This window comes from Vicia villosa, unplaced genomic scaffold (genome assembly GCF_029867415.1).
Source record: "Vicia villosa cultivar HV-30 ecotype Madison, WI unplaced genomic scaffold, Vvil1.0 ctg.005984F_1_1, whole genome shotgun sequence".
Classification (NCBI taxonomy): Eukaryota; Viridiplantae; Streptophyta; class Magnoliopsida; order Fabales; family Fabaceae; genus Vicia; species Vicia villosa.
The window spans coordinates 51,442-74,046 of NW_026706708.1; the positions used below are offsets into that span (position 1 = coordinate 51,442).

The window sequence follows — 22,605 nt, forward strand, 5'->3', positions numbered from 1 at the left end:
TGATTTAAAGCTTTTTGCTGTAAATAATAGAGATGCTCTTCTTCCTAACATTTGGTGTTTCTGTAAGTCTTCTCTCAATCCTGTTATTTTATTTAGTGATGATCAACACATTGATTTTACTATAAATCTTAATAATGTCACTTTTGGTTTCTTTGTGGTCTATGCTTCAATAAATTATTTCCATAGGAGAAACCTTTGGAATTCTCTAAAAAATATTCCTGCTAATACTTCATGGTCATTCATTAGGGACTTTACTGCTATTGCTAGTTCTTCTGAATATAGAGTCAGTCACACCCCTGCTAAAGTTCCCATGCAGTATTTTATTAACGAGTCTGATATGAAGCAGTTGTTGTTTATTCCTACTCTTGGCAATGCTTTTACTTGGTGCAATAGTAGGAAGGGTAGAAATAGAACTGAGAAGATGTTAGATAGAGCCCTTTGTAATTTAGACATGTTAGATAGCTGCAATTCTATAGTTTGTAACACCTTGACCAAGTCTAAATCTGACCATTACCCGATTCCTTTTGATCATTAAGCTTGATAGTGTTACCTTTAGAAGCCAGTTTAAATTCTACAAAATGTGGACTTTATATGAGGATTGCAACAAGCATTTTAAAGATTCTTGGAGTGTGAACATCCATGGGTGTCCTATGTTTGTGCTGGACCAAAAGCTTAAAATCCTTAAGAATAAGCTTAAAATTTGGAACAAGAACTATTTTGGAAATTTCCATGATAAAACCAAACTGGCTGAGCATTATCTGAAGGAGATTCAAAAGGAAATGGAAGAGAATGGTTATACTGACATTTTACAGGATAGAGAGGTTAAAGCTCAGCATGACTTAGATTTGGCTCTCAATATGGAAGAAGAGCTTTGGAAAGAAAAGTCCATAATTGGCACCTACAAGGGGATAGGGAGACTAGGTTCTTCCATACTTATGCCAAAGTTAAGAGAAAAACTTAGCTTATATCCTCTTTACTTTTGAATGGAAAAATTGAGTCTGGCCTTGGTAAGCTAGAGAAACACATTGAGTCTCACTTCACTAATCTTTTCAACTCTTGTTTTGTAAGGCAAGATATTGGCCTTATTCAAAAAGTTATTCCTAACCTTGTCAACGATAATACCAATGAGCTGCTTACTAGATTACCTACTGACAATGAGATTCACAATGCTGTTACTAACCTCAACATTGAGTCTGCCCCAGGTCCAGATGGATTTGGAGCTATTTTCTATGTCCATTATTAGGATATTGTGAAAATTGATGTGATAAATGCTATTAAACATTTTTTTCTGCAGGATTGGATTTTACCTAATTATAATGCTAGTACAGTTGTGCTTATTCCTAAGACTAAAGATGCTAATTGTATTGATCAATTTAGACCAATTTCTATGGCCAATTTCAAATTTAAAGTCAATACCATAATTCTGGATAACATGTTAGGATCTATTCTTCCCTCTTTAATTTCTTGTGAACAAAAGGGATTGATAGCTGGTAGAAATATAAGAGATGGTATTTGCCTCACTTCTGAGGCTATCAATACCTTAGGTAACAAGAGTTATAGTGGTAATGTGGCTCTTAAAATAGATATTGTTAAGGCTTTTGACACCCTTAATTGGGATTTCATCCTGAAAACTATGGAATGTTTTGGCTTCAATAAAAAGTTTCGTGGTTGGATTCAAACTATTCTGAACTCTGCAACTCTTTCCATATGTGTCAATGGTAAAATGGTTGGGTATTTCAAGTGTACTAATGGGGTGAGGCAAAGAGATCCTCTATCTCCCCTTCTTTTATGTATAGCTGGGGATGTGCTCAACAGAGGCATACATCAATTAATTGGCAATAATCTGGTTAATCTCACTAGAGCTAATGGGTTTTTCATTGTTCCATCCCACACATTATTTGCAGATGATATAATGATCTTTTACAGAGGGGGTAATAAATCTCTTCATTCTATTTCCAATCTTTTAAAAGACTATATCCTCAATTCTGGTCAGATCTGTAATGGATCCAAATCCATCATTTATGCAGGTGGTTTGTCCTAAGAGAGACATTGCAGTCTTGCAAGCATTATAGGCTTCTCCATGGCCTCCCCTCCCTTTATACACCTTGGTGTTCCCATATTTATTGGGAAACCTAAAGCTATTCATTTTCTTGCTCTTGCAGGCAGAATCAAATTAAAGTTAGCAAGTTGGAAGGCTAACCTTTTATCAATGGCAGGAAGAGTTCTCCTTGTTAAAACTGTGATACAAAGTATGATGGTTCATAACATTACCATCTATGACTGGCCAGCTAGTATCATCAAGAGCATAGACACTTGGACTAAGAACTTCATATGGAGTGGAAACATAGAGAAAAGGAAGTTGGTGATTGTTTCTTGGAGCAAATGTTGTACCAAAACTATAAAAGGAGGCCTTGGTCTTATTTCCCTCAAGCATTACAACAAAGCCACAAACCTCTATCTTTGCTGGAAACTTATGAATAGAAGTCAGCCTTGGGCAGCTCTTTTGTCAACAAGAGTCTTTAGGAATGGGAAGATTCTTAAATACACTATTAAGTCTTATCTTTGGAAAGGTTTAAAAGAGTGGCATAACACTGTGCTTGATAACAGTAGATGGATTATTGGAAACGGAAAAAAGATAAACTTCTGGCTTGATAATTGGAAAGGATAGGTTTTGGCATTTAAATATAAGATTCCATAAATTTTCCATGCCAACATAAATACTACTGTTGTTGACTGTTGGAAACTCAATGCATGGTCCATTCACTTTAAGGCCTTTTTATGTATCTGAGCTTGCATTTGAAGACACCCTTGGTTGGAAAGATGCAGAAAATGGAATGTTATCCATCAAGACTGCTTAGAAATTGATCACGAAAACCAATGTGTCCAATAATTGGTCTATGTTTCCCTGGGATTTGGATTCAGCCCCAACCCATTCAATGTTGGTTTGGAGGCTTATGCACAATAAAATACCTACTGATGAGAATCTCAATCTAAGCGGATTCTCTTTTCCTTCAATGTGCTTGCTTTGTTATTGTCATGTGCAAAATACTAATCATCTCTTTTTTGAATGTCTTTTTGCAGCCAACATATGGAGATGGTTCAGTAGCAAACTTCAGGCTCATTTGGTGATTAATTATGTGGCTGATTGTTTGCAGGTGCTGAAGGGGAATCGGAATCCAAAAGCCATGGCAGTGATCAAGGCCAGTGTTGTGTGCTCGAAACTTAGCAATGTTTGAAAGAAAGTCTATGAATTGGAAGATCTGCATCTCTATTGTCATGACAAGAGCTAAACTTGTGTGAAAACTTACTTCTAAGAAAGCTGATAACTCAGTTCAAAGTTTTTCTTTCCTTAAGTATTTTGATGTCAACATTCAGCCACGTTTGCCTAGAGTGTGCATTGATTCCATCTGGTCTACTGTTGGGTGGATCAAGTGCAACATTGATGGAACGGCTGCTGATACTCTACCTCTTGCTGCCAGTGGAGGGATTTTTAGAGATAACAATGCAAATCATATTCTTAGCTTTTGTGTTGTCTTGGGTGAAGGATCCCCTCTCATGGCTGAATTCATGGCAGCCATTCTGGCCTTTGAAAAAGCTAAAGATCTGATGTGTTGGTCGAAGCTTTGGATTGAAACGGATAACCTTTTAGCTATTCAAGCCTTCTCTAACCCTTCCTTGGTGCTGTGGACTATTAAAACTCGTTGGCTTAACTGTTGGAAGTATACGATTAATATTGATTTTAGGAATTCTCATATCTTTCGAGAAGCCAATTTTTGTACGGGCATATTATCTAATATCGCCTTAAAGAGCAAAATGTTCTCTTGGCTTAAGTGGAATAACATTTGTAAATTTAAAGAGGCCGAATGTGATCTTGAAGTTTGGATCATATAAACTTTCAACATTTCTATCTAGGCAAATAGAAGTGAAGGATGCCATTTTAAGTTAAATCAATATGAAGGGACATACTCAAACACGGATATGGGAATTTAAAGAATCATATTATTTTTTAAATGAATCAAGAAGAATCAAGAAAACATCAATTTGGTGGAATGACTTATATAATTAGTTGGTAGGAATGAAGCATTCGTGGGTGATTGGTTTGTAGAAAACATCATTTGCAGGATTGAATCAGGAACCAATGTCTCATTTTGGAAGAGTGGATGGATAAGATATCAGCCATTAAGGTAATGCATTTCCTTCACTAAACCACCTGACAAATAAACTAGATGGTGGGAGGAAGGAGGAGGTGAGTTTGGCTATGGCGATTTACAAATCAGTGAAAATAGTTTGATTATAAAAAAAAACTATTAGAGTTTTTTCAGTCTTCATATTTTTTCAAAGTGAAGCAGATTAAGAGATTAATTTATAATAAAATACATCCAAATAAAATAGGCTGATTAAATAACAAGAGAAGCATATACCTAGTGAGTTCAGCATTTACATGTGCCTAATCATATTTTCATATTATATCAAAACTAATAATTCCTATCGAAGCTACATAGAGGTAATATTCCTAATTGTCATAATTATTAAGCTTCAAAAATAGCATAGTACCTATAAGCTTTGCCCATTAACAAGCCTTGTGTTGTAACTAGGATGAATACTCTTTAACCAACTAGATAAAGCATACACCACTCCCAACCAGTCTCTTCCATATCATATGGCTTTTCATAGCGAAAAACCTGCAATATTGGCTGAAAATTGATTACACTGATTCAAACTTACCCTCAAGTTTTTGAACAAATACCTAAAGAAATTCTCATGTAAAAGAAATTCAATTGTTCATGTAATACCACTTTAAAAACCCAAACAATTCTATATGACTACGTTTTTTTTACTCATGTGAAACAATTTAAAAAACCGTACTTCTTTTTTTCATCAAATAATATATGATAATATATGATAGCTTCAACTAATCATATTTCATTTCACAAATATGATTATTAGCATCAAAATATTAACTTCAGATATTACTCCCCTTTTTTTCATAGTCAAAAAGTTAATTATGTGTGAAAAATATAAAAAGAAAGAAACTAGACTTCATTGATAATGAAAGGGAGTACAAGGAAAAAGAATAGAAAGAAGAATTAAGCTAGACTTCAAAGACATCACAACTTTCATCAAACACAACATCTTCATCTGCAAACTCTGCCCGGCGAATAGTTCTGATAACCACATCAACTTCAAATAATTCAGACAGAACACGTCCATAAGGAATGAAGTAGGTTTGAGAGTTTCTGGAAACTAAAATGGATTCCTTTAGATGATTGAAAATGATAGCTGGCAGATTGACTGGGATGCATTTTTGAAGGTAGTAGATAAGAAACCTGTCCCTAGAAGACACAACATTGAGACATTCTCCTCGAGGATGAATGTTGGTAAGTATGAACCGAAACCAGATTCTAGCAAGAGGTTTTAGAGAGTCTGGATTATTGAGTGCACGCCTAGTGGAAGTGCTAATATTGTTTGGAACAATAGTTGCATTCGATCAAATATTCTATGATCAGCGGAATCAGGTTCAGAGGGACATCCAATAGCTTCATTAATAGATGATTGAGTGATAACAAACGGAAAACCATAGATGCTTGAAGCAATGTGGTTGCCATCAGTGCTAACCGATGCTTAGAGCCAAAAGGTTTTCACAATGTTTAGATAGATGGGACCTCGAAGCATCGTAGTGTACCCTGCCCAACCCAAATTTCCAAACAAATATCGATGAGAACATCATCATTCACATTACTGAAGCGTTTCTCATAAATAACTTCAAGCTTTTCTTCATCTCCTTGAAAAGTTTTAACACTCATAGAAAGAATGAGTTCCTAAGAAAAAATGAAACGGGAAGTAGAATAGAAAATAAAAACTAAAACTTGAGAGGAGACTTTAAAGGATGACAGATATAAATAGTTAATAAAAGACAACAAGGGGAACGATTGAGTTACAGTAATCAATCAAAAGATATATAAAATAATGAGTCTAAGAAAAATATAGAAATATAATAAATATTATAGTGTGATTATTTTAAGGTGCATGTACATAAACTGAATGGGTTGAATAGACACCTACCGATATTGCAAAAGTTTAGAATATTATCTAGATTAGTTTTTCTATAATTAATAAAAAATTTCAACCAATTTTCTAGAATCATATTTCTTTTATCATAGTTCCTTTTATCATATTTTTGTCCACATACATTATATATAATTACCGTTTTCTATAAATGTAATTAAAACTTTTATTAAAATACCATATTTTTCAATGAATTTAATTTATATATAATAATATCATTAAAAAAATATAGATGCATGCATCCAGAAAATATATATAATATATTACAGAATTTTATATTCCTAAAATAAAAACATACCAACTAGTATTTATATGGAGAATAAAAACTAGAATAAATATTATATATTAAAGCAAGTGCAATAAAATTCCTTGCTAAGAAATTGTAATAAAATTCCCTACTGCCTCTCAAGTAAAGAAAGTATGCAAGTGTGAAAGCCATTCAGGAACGAATGAATGGTATGGAGCTTTAACTTTTAAGTTAGAGAAAAATAAAACTGTGAGCAACAATAATTAATACAACAAAAATGAAGTAAAACTAAGTAATCAACAACAATCCAGATATATTTCAAAGCATAAACAAGTAATAATTGACATAGCCATTGAAACAAATGCACTCCATCTAGTTGTAAGCAAATGCCTCCGTGGCTACCGTGTGTTCATTAGCAACAAAATACAAACACAAACAATCAAATGGCATTCTACCTATGTTATTGTTCTTACAAACATGATAAATGAATTAAAAACCTCTATAAATATGTTGAAACTTCCATTCCTGGCCGTGCAGATCCTTTTACCACAAGCTCTTGCGAACGTCTTTGTTGGGAGTAATTCTAAAGAGAAAGTGGACTTAAATTCAAAATGCTTTGGAAGAAATACTATAAAAATTGGACAAGGGTGTGTCATTTCAAAGCACCTGTAAGTGTTGACTTAAAACTACGATTAAGCAGTTAAGAGCAATCTAGAAATCAAGGAAGTGGAATCAAGATGCATAAGATCACAACAACAAAACATGTAAAAAGAGAAGTGTGAGCATTCACGTAACATTAACCAACATGGTTAAGTTGTCAATTAGAAAGTCTTAGAGTGAACAAAATACCATTAACAGGTTGAGCAAAGACTTCCTCTGCAAGCTCCAGTTCATGGTAGCTGCAACAGATCGGTTACTTAGAATTTACTAATTTGAAGAATGACAACAGCATAAATTTCATTCAACTTCATACATACCATTGCAAGGTAGAAAAATGCCTTATAGTACAGTGACAAGATATTGAAAGAGTAACAAGTTCAGCGAGGGCTGCCAAAAATTACACAGAAATTTGGCATCTCAACATGTGAATGAAAGACAGTGAGAAACTTAAATAATAAACTCCCTATTAATCCAAAAAATCGAATTTCAGGGTTAGCAAGAAAATACATGCATATCAGATGACTCATCATCTCCTCTTCTTCGTTTGTCTCTTTGATCTGATGTACGATCCATAGATACATTGGCAACCACTTCTGGTGTAGATTCTGCCAATGAACTCAGTCCCGAAATCTGCATAAAAAAATTTTAATCCTCAACTAAGAAAAAAATCCAAAGTGGAAACAACAATCAAAAGCTAAAAATCGAGAGAACAAAAACAATCAAAAGCTCACCGGAACACAGTAAAGCAATCAAATGATAATAAATGTAAATCTACAACTATACAACATAATTCACAGCCCTAAACCTGATATCGAATCAAAATATATTGATGAAAGAGACATCAATAAATTTTTTGTAACAAATTATAGCAATGCTGGAATCACTAGAAAATTTACAGTATGTATTGCCACTACCTATTATTGAACTTAAATTAGGAAAAGGTAAAAAAACACACTACGTATTATGGAACTATATACAATATGTATTGTACATAAGTTTTATACAGAACTACTCCAAACTCAGCTCAACTCTTATAAGAGAAAGTGCACATACCTGAGCAACCTTGATTGAATTTTAAGTAGAAAGAATTCAGATCTAGGGTATCACCTCCAACAATATACTCCACATTAAATTTGGCAGACATTTCATCATACCTGAGAAGATTGTAGATTCATGAAATATTCAGACAATAGTGATTGTTATCAATGGAAACATTCAGCAAACAGAAATACCAAAAATTATTTGCAGAACGGAGAGATACAAAATGTTCCAACTAAGTATACTTCAAAACATAAATTAGTATGTTTACCAAACTCTTAAACAACCAAATCAAATAAGGTAAACTCGAGATTATCCTAAACACAAAAATAAAATAAAATTAGCATGTTTACAAAACTCTTAAACAACTAAATTAACAAAACTTAAGCAACAAACACAAAAAACCTAAAACTTTTGTTCATCATCTTCTCAAATACACAGAACCCTTCAAAAATTATTGTACATATTCACGTTCATATAAAACCACAGAAGAATCCTATCATTCATGAAACCCTAAAAAATTTTGATCATCATTTTCCCATATACACAAACCCTTCATAATATACAGAGATAAAAGAAGAGAGATTAAAAGAGAGTATAAGAAATAGGTTTGAAAAGATCTCACCCATTTTTACAGATTCAGAACAAGTTTCAACAACATCATCATCACCAACATGCAACGCCCTGTTCACCGCACTCATCAACAAACTCAACAACAACATCGTTAAACAAGGCAAACAGATTTGTGAAAAGCCATCACAACATTGAACAACAATAGAACAACAACAACATTAATTGGAACTTTTGGATTTCACTATCTCTGACCCTATCAACATTAATTGGAAATTTGATTGGTGTTGTTCTTCTTCGATGGCGATTGAGGAACAGGAGAGGAAAAAATAGGTAAGAATGAGGCACCTTATTGTATTTACATTTTCAATGTTTTTTTTTTTCATTTTTTGATCTAAAATTAAGGAGGGAAACTAAAAAAAAGAGGGAAATTATGGCGGGATATATTTTTTTGGGCTTGGGCCACTGTTTGAAGTAAAAATTATAATGTCGTGATTTTTATTTACCGCTTAAAATATCTACAGTTTGTTAACCGTGGAAAATGAAGAAAATGCCACACTTTCACACTCCGGATTCAATGTTTTAAAACATATGTCTACGATTTGAAAACCCTGGCTAAAGCTTGTATGTGGCCACAATTTTTGAGTTGTGGAAAAATTTTGCGTGGCCGTAGGCTAAAAACATTGTAGTGATGCCATTGAAGAAGCCTGAGATATAAACAACATGAAGATTGATGAACTTATGGGATCTCTTCATACCTTTTAACTATGGTTTGGTGAAAAGTCTAGAAATAAGAAGAGTGTAGCCTTTGTGTCTAATATTGAAAGCTCTAAAGTTATAGGAGGTGACATAGCTAGAGGTGAAGGGTTATCTTAAGACCTTGTGCTACTTGGAAGAAAATTTAATAAGGTGTTTATAAAGATGTACTGAAAGTCAAGATCAAATGTCAATAATAAGTCACTCGACATGAGAAATAATCACCTCCTATCATCTTTGAACTGAAAAAGTCAAGGAGTTGTGCCTTAGAAGTGAAAAAGTCTATCAGCAAGTAGAAGATCATAAGATTATTATTTTGCAGCTTCAGGATGCAACAGTGAAGCACCTGTCTATCATCTTTGAACTGAAGAGTGAAGTTATATTTCTCAATTCACAAATGGACAATATGACTAAATCTGTTAGAATGCTTAATAGTAGTTCTGATGTGCAGGATCAGATTCTTCAATTTGGGAAAGAATGTTGGGAATGTTCAAGGTGTTGGGTATAATAATCAAGGTGAAATCAAAAGCATGGTGACTCGAATAAAGTTTGTTCAAGCTAAAGGAAAATAGAAGATGTCAGATCAAATGCTCTAACATCCTCAAAGAAATCATAAGAATTTCCCCGGAAGTAGGAATCAAAGATGGAGATGTCATCCCTATACCCGTTTTACAACCTAGAAAAGAATTGATTATTGTTAAAGCAAAGAAGAAATGGACTCCCAAAAAGGATGTGCCCGAACTCATAGTTTTCACGTCTCTCAGAGCCTCTACTAGAGAGTATTGTTACTTTGATAGTGGCTATTCTAGACACATGACTAGTGTCCATAAATTCTTGGTAGATATTAAGCCATACATTACTAGCTATGTCACTTTTGGAGATTCATCAAAAGGTGAAATAACAGGTGTTGGAAAGATGGAATATATAGGACATCCTAATCTTGATAATGTTTTGCTTGTTAAGGGGCTAACTATATACAAGAAAGTCATTGATTAAGCAAACCTACATGGCAAGCAGCTTAAAGTTATCACCTATATACAAATCATCAACTTCAACATCTTCCTCCGGCCACATAATTCTTAAATCTTCAAACAATAGTGTTAAATAAACATCTACGTCGTTCCCTAGTTGTTTTGGACCCAAATTCAACATTGATAACACCATATATTTACGCTTCATACACAATCACGGAGATAGGATATAAATTATGGTTAGTACTCAAATGACTAAATAGGTTTATTTCGTTGGTGGAAGGTCCAATCCTAAGGTTCTTCGGCTCAAGGAAAAATTATGAAAATAACGTATCAATTTTCTTCCATTGCAATGAATCAGGTACATGGCAAATTTTTTCATCATATTATCTTTTATATACATGCCATCTAGTATTCTTTGTGTCATTTATATTAGCAAACAGTATCTTGAACCTTTGAATTATTTGTGGGGTACCACATCACTTTGGAAAGAGCACCCTTTCTAGTTACACCATTGTCCTTCTTCCAGTAGCATGACTCCCCACACCTCGGGCTCTCCTTCAAATTTTTATAATCTTTCCTATATAATACACAATCATTACAACATGCATGTATTTTGACGTAGTCTAAACCCATTAAACACAATAACTTTTTGACCTCATAACTAGGTGTTCGACAACATGTTAACTTTTGGAAGCATTTATTGCAACAATTCAAGCAATTTAGTGAATCTTTTACCCGTCCACCCACCTCTTACCTTAAGATTAAATAGTCTTAACACACTTGGCAGTCTTGTAAAATTTTTGCATATCTCAAATATAACGACTCTTCCATATCACTTTACAAAGTATCTTTGGCATGTGCTTTCTTAAAAGCATCTACTCTAATATCAAAGATCATATTTTCTAGAGTATCATTCATAAATTCATCATCTTAAACTCTATGTGACGTAGGTCTTTTTTGTCAATTCACCATGCCATACCCATTTCGTATAATTTTGAACGATTTCATCACAACCACAATGAGTGGGTTGTACTTTCAATCAAGCAAAGAAAAATTAGATGCCAAAGCATAGGGGATAAACGCACTTCAAAGCCAAGCAAATATCCAAAATTGTGATTTTTTGAATTTTTTCCTTGCAAAAAATATTTCTACTAATTTCCAAGTGTTCTATAGCACTAAATACCAAATTTAAATTAGACTCAAATGAGTCTTCCTCCCTAAACCAAACCAAAACACCTAAAACAAAAATAAAATCGACTTCAAAATTAGTAAGGACATACCCAACCAATTAAGATCTTTGTGCAACATGAGAGACACAACTTCACATTAAACAAAAAATAATTTTACATAATTTCTTATGAGAGAATTGCTCTTCGAGAAGGAATTTTACATATCATTATTCAATATATTTTTCAATATTGTAATAAGATATTTCTAAAAATAAATAAATATTTTTAAGGTCAAATATTTGTGTTATTTTAATTTTGATAATCATCTAAATTTTTTGGATGGTTGGGAATTCAATTAAAATTTTGAAGTTCGATAAAAAAGTAAAGAAAATATAATAAAAAATATATCTAGTATTTAAATATATGAATAGCTCTATTGTATTTAAATCACCGCACATCAAAAAAGTGAAAGTGCCTCTTCTCTTGGACTCTAATAACTCTTATATTGTCAAATATTTCATGCTCTCATACAAAGAAAATAAAAACATACAGTTATAAATTTGTTATTGTAAATAATTTTAAAACTCTAATTATACAGTACAAATTATTTTAGAAAGTTTGCTATCAAATCATCATATTCAGAGAAGTCTTCTCTAATTTTATATAAGACTTCATAGTTATTGACACGATCCATTAGAGTCCAATCATTTTCAACATGATCTTTCAGCATATCTTCTAATATATTTTGATTGACAGGAACAATGGGTTGCATATCCGAGATGTATAGCAAAAATTCAGGCGATGTTTCTTGTGAATTTAGCAACGCTCTTGTTAAAATATCATCCATATTGTTCTCTTTATCCATAATCGATAAAGGAGAACAAGAAAAATCTCCAACTTCAGCATTAATTTCTTTGTTTCCAATAAACCTTTCTGTACGGGTGGAAGATTCGGGAGAAATATCTTTCCCCGCCTCGACAAGTTTTTGTTTTTGAACCTGAAAATAATGTATAACGATAAAACATTAAGTTAAAATTTAAAAATGTTATTTTATATTACCACATTATCATTTAAAATAACTTGATGCATCATCTTGGCCGTATAATTTAGTTTTTTCCTTAAGTATGGAGACAGTAGAAGGAAGTAAATCGGAAACCCTTACTTGAGAGATGTTGTTTTCATTAGCTTCAAATTCAAAATTATTTTCTTCATCTATATCATCAAAGTCCTAAAAATTATCAAAACAAATATAAGTAAAGAATTATAAATAAAATTTTACCAAATATTATTAATATTATAATTATAATTTATCAATAATACGAAAACATAATATATATATATATATATATATATTATATTTTTATTCACCATGTTTTTCTTTCTTTTTCGGCTGTCCAACTTGGCATATCCTTCTGGAAGTAATTTGTTTACAACTTCTGTAATGGATCGCAATCTTTTACCTTCAGTGACGGTTGCGTGAATATAGTACTTCATGAAATAAATTTAAAAAAAAACATATTTTGTTATTATCATTAACAAATATATATATTATTTGTCATTAATTAAATAGAAATTCAAAAATAATAAGAACAAATGAAATTTTGTAGTAAAATAATAAATTTTAATATTACCATTCAATTGCAAATTATTGAGTTCAATATTATTGAGATCTATTTAAATAAAAAAATAAATAAAAAGAAATGTTTAACAAAAAAATATTGAATTTTTTTACCGTATCACAAATTCTAGATTCTCTCTTTCGACATTCAACATCCCAACTTGTAAGATTAGACAACATACTGTCTATACCCGGAAAACATGAAATATCAAAGTCCACAGGAAATGAAAATGAAAATGTTTCCCTTTTGATTAGTATTGTTGTCAGCTTCTTCCCACGTCTTGTTGATGATTCAGATTCCTATAAAAACAACATCATCATATACAACAATATAAATTTAAATGAAAAAAATATTTAAATTACTTAAATATCTATATAATTTATTTTAAAAGAATTAAAAGTTGAACTTCAGTTAGACTTTGGAGACAGCAACAAAATTTTTGAAATGATTTTCGATTAAGACTATAAAAAAAAAAAAAAGATTAGTTATTTAACCTCAACCTACTGTCTTGTTGCTTCAACTTTAAAACACTAAACAAAATGACGTATTTATAAAATCAGAATAAATAAATAATGAATAGGAGAATACATACATGAATAGGTGTAATTTCAGCATTTGCTTCAACCATATCGCGACATTCGGATCTAAATCCTTGTACTATGTTCTGTATCACATAAGAAGATAGATAGATAACATTAGCTATAAGAACTGTTGTATATTGAATAGAAAAATTAATCAAAATAAATAAAAAATATTAGTAAATACTTACATTGATATTATCACTAAGCAGGTGAGCCAATTCTTTGCCATGAACAAAATTTCCTTCATTATTGCTCATTCTTTGAAATGCTAGTAAATATTTATTTTGAATCTCTGAAAGTTCTCACCTCAACACTGTTAGTATATGACTTGGTGACAAGTGATTATGTAACTGCATTATATAGAGAATGAAAGATTGCAAATATTAAAACTGAATAGTATAAAATATTAAAATAATAAAAAAAATACTTGCCATTAACAATTAAATAGTATATAAAATTACGTGTAAGAAAAATATGGAATATAATAATTATTATAGTATGATAATTTTTAAGGTTCATGTACATGAATTGAATGAGTTGAATATATTTCCATATTACAAAATTCTTGAATATTATATGGATATATACCATCAAAAAATTATGGGAAAAACAAAAAATTATAAAGAAATTATAATCTTTCTTAAATTGTTAAAAAAAATTAAAACAATTTCCATATATTATATTTTTGTTAAGCAAATTTGCATATAATACCTTTAAAGAAAAATACACTTACCAAAAAAAAAATATATTGAATATTTGACAAAACTATACAAAAATTGTAATAAATACATTTAAAGTAATAGTATGGTGAAATTAAATTATTTTCTAATTTCTAAATTTATTTTCCAATAATAATATTTTACTATAGAACGAAGGATGGAAGAACCTAAATGGAAAAATTGATTTTTTTTTTTACAATAATATAATATTTTATGATTGTTGTTTGGTTTCATTCCCCTTTTCTTATCTTTTATATAGTTTTTTCAAATGGTTTTCCCAAAATTCATTTCTAATTCAAATGAAATATTTTTTTCTAAAAATAATCACGTTTGTTGTTACTAGAAAACACAGGCTCATTTCAAATGCTCAAACATGTCTAAATCATAATAAAGTCTCCTAGACTTTGCTATACCACCTAACGAAAGAGAAATCTCAAAAAGACGATTAAACTTCCTAAGAACTATTTGCTACCTCATCTAATAGAAATCCTATGCCATACAATGCTAAAAAAGTCACAAGTTACAAACAAGTAAGAAGCCGGCTTAATGGAAACAGCACAAAAATGATACAAGGTAAAACTAAGTTCGACAAGCATCTTTCTCTTATATAAGTTCTATCTAGAAGATAACCTTATCAATGAGTGGATTCCAAGAGAAAACAATTACTTTAGAATGTGCTCAACTATCACAAATTTTGGGGAGATACCGATTGCAAGCGAAAGAAGGATGGCTTGAAACAAGCGAATAAGTTAAAAGAAAGTGGTATGCAAGAACACCGAGAAAGTATCATCCCTTGCATGCTTTCAAAAAAAAATATATATACGTCTGAAGATGCCGATACCGAAAATATAATTATGGTTAGTTCACACCAAAATGGTCGCGGTCAATATCACACCGAAAGCTTTTAGAGACCGCAATTGTTGTTAAAAACCTAGGTTATCATCTGCCAGAATCTAACCCACAGTGGGAAGTTTATATATTTGTTACCAAAGTAAGCTTCACGGATATATTATTATTAGGAGAATATGTAAGTAATCTAGAGTTCTTTATGCATCAGAGCTAAACACTCAAGTTATTTTCAATCCCTACTGAACCAACATAGATATAATATTCTTAAGTGTCATAATGATTATGAGTCAAAAATAGCATAGTACCTGTAAGCTTGCGCCCATTAACAAGTCGTAGGTTGTAACTAGGATGGATACTCTTTAACCAACTAGATAAAGCATACACCACTCCCTTCCATCCAGTCTTTTCGATAAAATATGGCTTTCCATGGCGGAGTCAGAGCCAAAATATTACCGAAAAGGCCGCTTTGGGATGCCGTCATTAGGATTATGGCGAAAAACCTGCAATATCAGCAGAAATTTCATTACACTAATTATAAGAAACCCCAATTAGAAAGGGAATGAACATAAAACGAATTTCCTAAAACCTAACATAGAACTTAAACCTAAAGAAAACGAAAATTCCTAAACAGATAGCATTTGAAAATGAAAAGTTGTAAAACTTAATGGATACCATTTGGTAACGAAAACCAGTGTTTTAAAAATCGGACCGGACCGGCCGGTCGGATCGGTTGGACCGGGAACCAGCCAGATAACCGGCCGGATTCACTTGACGGATCACCTTTTTCGTTGAACCGGAGGAAACCGGTGCGAACCGACATGACTGGGAAAACTGGTGGTTTGTGTGAACTGGTGGTTCAATTGCTTCTTATTTTTTTCTAATTTTCTTTTACTCAAAACGACGTCGCTTTGAGTGTTTTAAAATTTAAAAAAAAAATATATTTCACGCTTTCATTCTGCAACCAGAGTACCAAACACACAATCCATCCTATTTTCAATCTCCAGAAGGAGGAAAACGCAAAATACGAAAGAACAACAACAACTGTCTTTTGTTAGAAATCTCCATCGGCGGCCGTTTTCTTCACCGCCACCGCGCCTTCATCTTCAATCTTGCCGCACCACGGTATGTTTTTCATTGTTGATTCTGATATGTGTTAAAAAATTAGGGTTAGTTCCAATTGAAATTGAAATTGTTAAAATTAATACTACTGATTTTGTTGTTGTTCTTGGTGTTGGTGAAATTAATATTGATTTGTATTATTATCAACACACTTTCTCTTAAAGTTTCTGTTAAAATTGAAATCAGAGAGAATTGAAATTGAAATTCACAGATCTAAAAAATTGCAAGAAGTTATATGAGAAATATATGCATACTATTTTCTGTTTTATGAGGAAAATTGCAAGATCTAAAAGTTTTTGTTTTATGAGAAATATATGCATACTATTTTTCATATATAGAGAGAAGTTATAGATAATGGCACGTAATCTGTTTTATGAGAAATATATGCATACTATTTTTCATATATGGAGATTAATTAAAATTGTTAGGTATGTAATCATCATATTTATTAAAATATATGCATATTATTTTTCATATATGAAGTTATATATGCATACTATTTTTCAAACAGTGGCACTTAAGTTGTAGATAATAATCATTCATCAAATGTTTCATATATGGAAAAAATATTTGTCAGGTATGTAAATTTCTTGAGGAATGTTTGGAGTTTTAAAACAACAACACTGTCTATAACTGTGATATGTATTGATGTGGGTAGCTGTTAAAAGATAAAAAGAAAAGAAAAAATAGTATGTAGTTTATGTAGTATGAAGTTCTTACTCTTTTCTAATCCAACTCCAATTTTGAGTACAATTACTAAACAATACCGTCTCACTATTTTGTACAGCTATTTTAAAATATATTCTAATTCATACTAAGCTTTATATTATAATTATTAAACTCACTATTTAGAATCAAGTTGTTGCATGACTTCATGTTTGTTAGACTGAAAATGACTACATTATATAAATCATCACGTATTGTTTGCTTATTTTATATAATTGAATAGATCATTCAGTATAAAAGTTGAATATATCATTCAGTATAATTTTAGCATATATCAATTAGTGTTTACTGGAATATGGCATCTTCTGAAACACCATCATCACAACCACCATCACAAGAAGCATCTTCAGCTCAAAGTTTAGTTCAAAATAATGTTAGAGGGAAGACTGATATAACTTGGGCACATTGTACTAGAAGTCCTGATGGAAAATCTCTTGTTTGTATGTACTGTCACAAATCTTTTGGTGGAGGTGGAATTCATAGAGTAAAGCAACACTTGGCTAGAATAGTAGGAAATGTTGAAATTTGTAAGAAAGTGTCTACTAAAATTCGTTTCCAGATGAAACTACATTTCAATGAGCGAAGCAAGAAAAGAAAAGCTTCAGATGTGGCTGAAAGTGAGTCATTTACTGCGGAGGGAGGTGAATTGCAAATTGGTGCATCTAAAAAGAATGACGCTCGTATTGGTAGTTATTTTTTACCAAGAACAACTCCGGGAGCTCAGTCTACTTTAAAAAGTGTGATGCAAAGTAAAGAAGTGATAGAAAAATGTGATCTTGCTATTGCCAGGTGGTTTATTGATGCATCTATTCCTTTCAATGCTGCAAATTCACCGTATTTTTATCCCGCAGTTGATGTTCTCTGTTGTATGGGTGCTGGATATAAAGTTCCTACCATGCATGCTCTTCGTGGTAATTTGTTAAATAAGTGGGTTGATGATGTGAAGATACAGATAAAGCAATATCGTTCTATTTGGAAGGATACAGATTGTACTCTTATGGCAGATGGGTGGATTGGTCGTTGTAGGAGAACTCTTATCAACTTTTTAGTTTATTGCCCCAAAGGAACATTTCGATCCCCGCAACTGCGATTGGGAGGGGGATGGAACCACTTGATGCCAGAACTCGCCCCCGAACCGGACTAAATCGGTGGTATAAAGCCAAAAAAAACTGCAGAAATACTATTTAAGCTTTTCAAGGAAGTAGCGTTGTATGTTGGACCGGAAAATGTTGTTCAAATTGTTACCGATAATCCTGCGAATTATGTTGCTGCTAGAAAGTTGTTGGAAATGGAGTTTCCTAAGTTGTTTTGGTCTCCTTGCGTAGTACACTGTATTAATTTGATATTGCAAGACATGGGCAAATTGGAGGAAGTAAGTGAGGCAGTGTCACATGCTTCAAAAATTACCAAATAAATATATAATCATTGTTTTGCATTGTATTTGATGAGACAAAATACAGGTGGAAGAGAAATACTCCGTCCTCCTCCAACCCGCTTTGCTACTAATTTCATTGCACTGCAAAGTATTCTGTCTCATAAAAATGCACTAAGAGCCATGGTAACATCCAAAGAGTGGACAACCACAACTTATTCCAAAGATGCCAAGGAAAAACAATTTGTGGAACAAGTCTTAGACTCAAGCTTTTGGTCTAAATGTGCTGACATAGTGAAAATTACAGAACCTCTTATATGTGTGTTGCGTATTGTTGATAACGAAGATAAGCCGACTATGGAATATCTCTATCGAGCTATGTATAAAGCAAGAGAGGAGATTGAGAATAGGTTTAGAAGAAATAAGTTGAAAGTAGAGCCTTATTTGAAGATCTTGGATAACTGTTGGGATGCACAACTTCGGAAAAATCTCCATGTTGCTGGTTATTGGTTAAATCCATCTTGTAGATTTGGTCCAGAATATGAAAAAAACAAGACCACCACCCAAGGCCTTTTGGATGTCATTGAAAAGTATGCTTATGATAGTAAGGACTTGCGATCTAAATTAACTGCTGAGATGACTTCATTCAAAAATTGTGAAGGTAGTTTTGGAAAGACAACAACAGTAGAAAACCGAGATGAAGTTTCGCCAGGTAAAATTATATGATAAACTTTAAGCATTTTAATACAATGTCAATATGTATTTTAAAATGTTTTCTAATTTTTTTCACATGCATTATTCTAGATCAATGGTGGGACACTTATGGAACCGAAGCACCGAATTTGCAAAAGCTGGCTATTCGGATTTTGAGTCAAACTTGTAGTGCATCTGGTTGTGAACGAAATTGGAGTGTGTTTGAACACTTTCATTCAAAAAAGAGAAATAGGTTGGAGAATCAAAAGCTTAACGATCTCGTTTATGTTCGTTACAATTTACGGCTACAAAATAGGTATTGCACTTATTTTGCTTTATATGCTATTGTTTTGATACTTGATGACATGAGTATAGGTTCTATGGTTAAGAATATATGATGTGGTTTTATAGTTAAGAAATATTCTATTGTTTGATTTGTTTGGTTTATAAACAAAACTATTTTGTTTTTGTCTTGATGACATAAGAATGTTGGTTCTATAATTAAGAATATGTGATTTTGTTTGGTTTATTAAGAATATTTTATGTTTTTATATTTAAGAACATGTGATATTTCTTGGTTTGTTAAGAAAGTATATTAATGTTAGATTTGTTAAATTGATTTGGTTCTATGTTTGACATTGTCGTTAATCATTTGTAGAAACAAGAAGAAACAAAATTATGATCCTATTAAGTTTGAAACACTTGGTGATCATTCTAATTGGGTGTTGGAGGATTCACCATCATTCTTGACCATTGAGGAGGTGGAAGCACTACTCAAAGATCTTGCTAGTATGACAATCCAACATATTTCAAATGATATTGGTATGGTATTAATTTTTGTGATTACAATTATGTTATTTTAATTTCTTAAAATATGTCAATTTTTAAACTCTTTAAATTGATGTTGTTATAGCTGAATTAAATTTGGATGAGATTGATGTTGAGGGAGATGCGTCACTTAACTCCGGAGAAAACAACCAAAGTAATAATATCATTGAAGGGGAAGATGTTGCTAATGCGATTGATTTTGTCGGAGATGATTTTGATATTGAAGGAGATCCCAACATTGAGATAATTTTACCTCCTTGGAACTAAATTTAATAGATATTTGAGTGTTTTATTTCTAAAAGACTCAATTAGTTTATGTTGCAATTAGACTTTATAATTTGTACTACTTTGTTATGTGTAATACTTATGTTTAATATTGAACTAAATTTGTGATTTTTAAGAGCCTTATTTATAGATTATGCTGTTAATGGATTAGCTTTTAAGTGATAGTTATAATTTTTTTAGAGATTGAATGATCCGGTTCGACCGGTTTTATACGTATATAGTTTTATTATAATGACAGGTTTAATTCGGTTTAATCCGGCTTGGTCATGCGCTTCAACTAGTGACCCAGTGGTTCGACCGATGAACCAGTGACGCAGCACCTTCACCGGTTTGATGACCGGTCCGATTTTTAAAACATTGACGAAAACTAAAACTCATAAAACCTAAAATATATAGCATTTGAAAACTAAAAGACCCAAAATGAAAAATGAGATACAAATTACTAACCGGTTTGAACCTTCAAATGCGCCTTAACCAATTTGAACCTTCAAATGCGCCTTCGCCATTGTGTTTCCCAAGAAACAATTGTTTCACTTTCAATTTTTCCTAATCAGACTTTCTTCTCTTCAACGTTTCCACTACTTTCATCGCCTCCATGAACTCTTCGTGTGTTAGGGTTTTTCTAAGATAAAAAACAAAAACAAAAAGACAAATCAATACATTTACATTCTCTTAAGTCACTAATACATGTAAATATCTTATTCCAACCAGCTTTGAATCTTCCTCCTTCATGGCTTCAGAATTGGACAAAACAGTAGAAGATGATTTAATTCTTGCAGTTGCATTTGACAGAAAACGCAGCAAGCATCTTGTTGTTGTGTCTAAGCCATTTTCGTAGTAATGGACATACCTTGATGACAACTTAGCTAAAACAAAATAAATAATCTTTTTGGTTCCTTATCTATACTCGAGGTTCATTTAGATCTCTTCATTTTTGAAAATGACTAATTAAATCCCTTAATCCTTCAAATAGTGCGTGTGTGTCATGTTTGTCAGTTCTGTTAGTCAAGTCGAATATAGTTACCACGTGATGTCTATTTGACATTGATGTGGAGATTAAATTAAAAAAAAAAATCATTACATGTATTAGTGACTTAAGAGAATGTAAATGTATTCTGGGGACTGTTGTAGTCTTCTGCTAAATTGGGTGGATGTCATGGCTGGAAAGATGTCAAGTTGCTTATTAAAAAAAAGGTATCGAAAAGTGCCAATATCAATACCATTTTTATGATAAAATAAATTATAGTTAATGCAGACTATGACCACTGCAACCAATATCACAATGTTTATATTTATTGAAATTGTGAAAGCATTTACGCGACCCCAACAAAACCAGGGTCGTTTTTAAAAACCTAGGATGTTATCCGACAAAAGCTAATCTACAGCGGTGTAAACTTCACGTATAAATTATTATAGGAAGGATGTCAAGGTAATCTAGAATTCTTTCTAAATCAGAGTTAAATACTCGAGTTACAATTTTCAATCCTTTTCTCTCACTCCCTTATTTGATTCCTACGAAAGATGTTTACAATTACATTGCACTCAGAGTGAAAGGAAAAGTATATAGAAAATTCTTTCTTGATTTTTTTTCAAAAACTAGCAGTTTCAGAGATTAAAAAAATAAAATCCACATAAAATAGGCTGATTATATAACAAGAGAAGCTTATGCTTAAAGAGCTATTCTATGTGTACACGGTATTCCTACACCGTATGAATCCAGTTATTTAGTACTGTACAAAAACCAAAGCATATAAAAAAACTTATTAAAAAAACAAAATATATATCTAAATGAATTTGTATACGTTGTTGTTGGGGTAACTTTAAGTGTACACTTAGCATTTCTCTATGATGATTAAATCTTAATGAATGCAGTATTTACAAATGTAATTAATATATAGATATAATATTCATAATTATCATATTTTCAGGATACATCAAATCTAATCATATCTACTGAACCTACATAGATGTAATATGCATGATTGTCATATTATGCTTTAAAAAAATCATAGTACCTGTAAGCTTTGCCTATTAACAAGCCCTATATGGGCACTTCCAGCCAGTCTTTTCGATATCATATGGCTTTTCATGACGGAGTCTGAGAACCAAAATAGCCACCATGATCGGCCGCTGGCTGGGGTGTCCTCATAGGCGATTATGGTGAAAAACCTGCGGCTGATATTTGATTAAATTGATTCCAACCTAGAGAAATTCATACAGATTCAACTGTTCACATATTGATACCACTTTATAAAACTCAAAATTCTATATTACAACTTTTTTTTTCTCGTGTCAAAGTTAAAAAAATACGTACCTCTTTAATTCATCAATGGA

At 32.0% G+C, this 22,605-nt stretch overlaps 2 protein-coding genes across 2 annotated transcripts; one reads left to right on the forward strand and one right to left on the reverse strand.

Annotated features, from left to right (window-relative positions):
- Nucleotides 1–12,084: 12,084 nt before the first annotated feature.
- On the reverse strand, nt 12,085–22,384 carry LOC131642876 (uncharacterized). Its single transcript, XM_058913043.1, has 9 exons — nt 22,287–22,384; nt 20,719–20,893; nt 15,554–15,748; nt 13,869–14,030; nt 13,692–13,763; nt 13,213–13,398; nt 12,849–12,968; nt 12,643–12,708; nt 12,085–12,477 (listed from the first exon to the last, which is right to left on the reverse strand). The coding sequence occupies exons 4-9, from the start codon at nt 13,935–13,937 to the stop codon at nt 12,085–12,087; spliced, it is 906 nt and encodes a 301-aa protein (XP_058769026.1). The 5' UTR covers nt 13,938–14,030; nt 15,554–15,748; nt 20,719–20,893; nt 22,287–22,384.
- Nucleotides 17,389–20,253, forward strand: LOC131642877 (uncharacterized). The gene is made up of 6 exons (XM_058913044.1): nt 17,389–18,109; nt 18,269–18,424; nt 18,554–19,177; nt 19,270–19,474; nt 19,817–19,980; nt 20,072–20,253. The coding sequence occupies exons 1-6, from the start codon at nt 17,389–17,391 to the stop codon at nt 20,251–20,253; spliced, it is 2,052 nt and encodes a 683-aa protein (XP_058769027.1).
- Nucleotides 22,385–22,605: the final 221 nt, after the last annotated feature.

Bases quoted from the DNA above. Each gene is read 5' to 3' on its own strand.
- LOC131642877 (XM_058913044.1), top strand. From the start codon at position 17,389: ATGGCATCTTCTGAAACACCATCATCACAACCACCATCACAAGAAGCA. The intron at 19,178-19,269 runs GTAAAATTATAT...GCATTATTCTAG, and splicing joins CCGAGATGAAGTTTCGCCAG to ATCAATGGTGGGACACTTAT. The intron at 19,981-20,071 runs GTATGGTATTAA...ATGTTGTTATAG, and splicing joins ACATATTTCAAATGATATTG to CTGAATTAAATTTGGATGAG.
- LOC131642876 (XM_058913043.1), bottom strand. From the start codon at position 13,937: ATGAGCAATAATGAAGGAAATTTTGTTCATGGCAAAGAATTGGCTCAC. The intron at 12,969-13,212 runs GTAAAAAAATTC...TATTTCATGAAG, and splicing joins AATCTAGAATTTGTGATACG to TACTATATTCACGCAACCGT. The intron at 12,478-12,642 runs GTAAGGGTTTCC...CATTATTTTCAG, and splicing joins ATGAAAACAACATCTCTCAA to GTTCAAAAACAAAAACTTGT.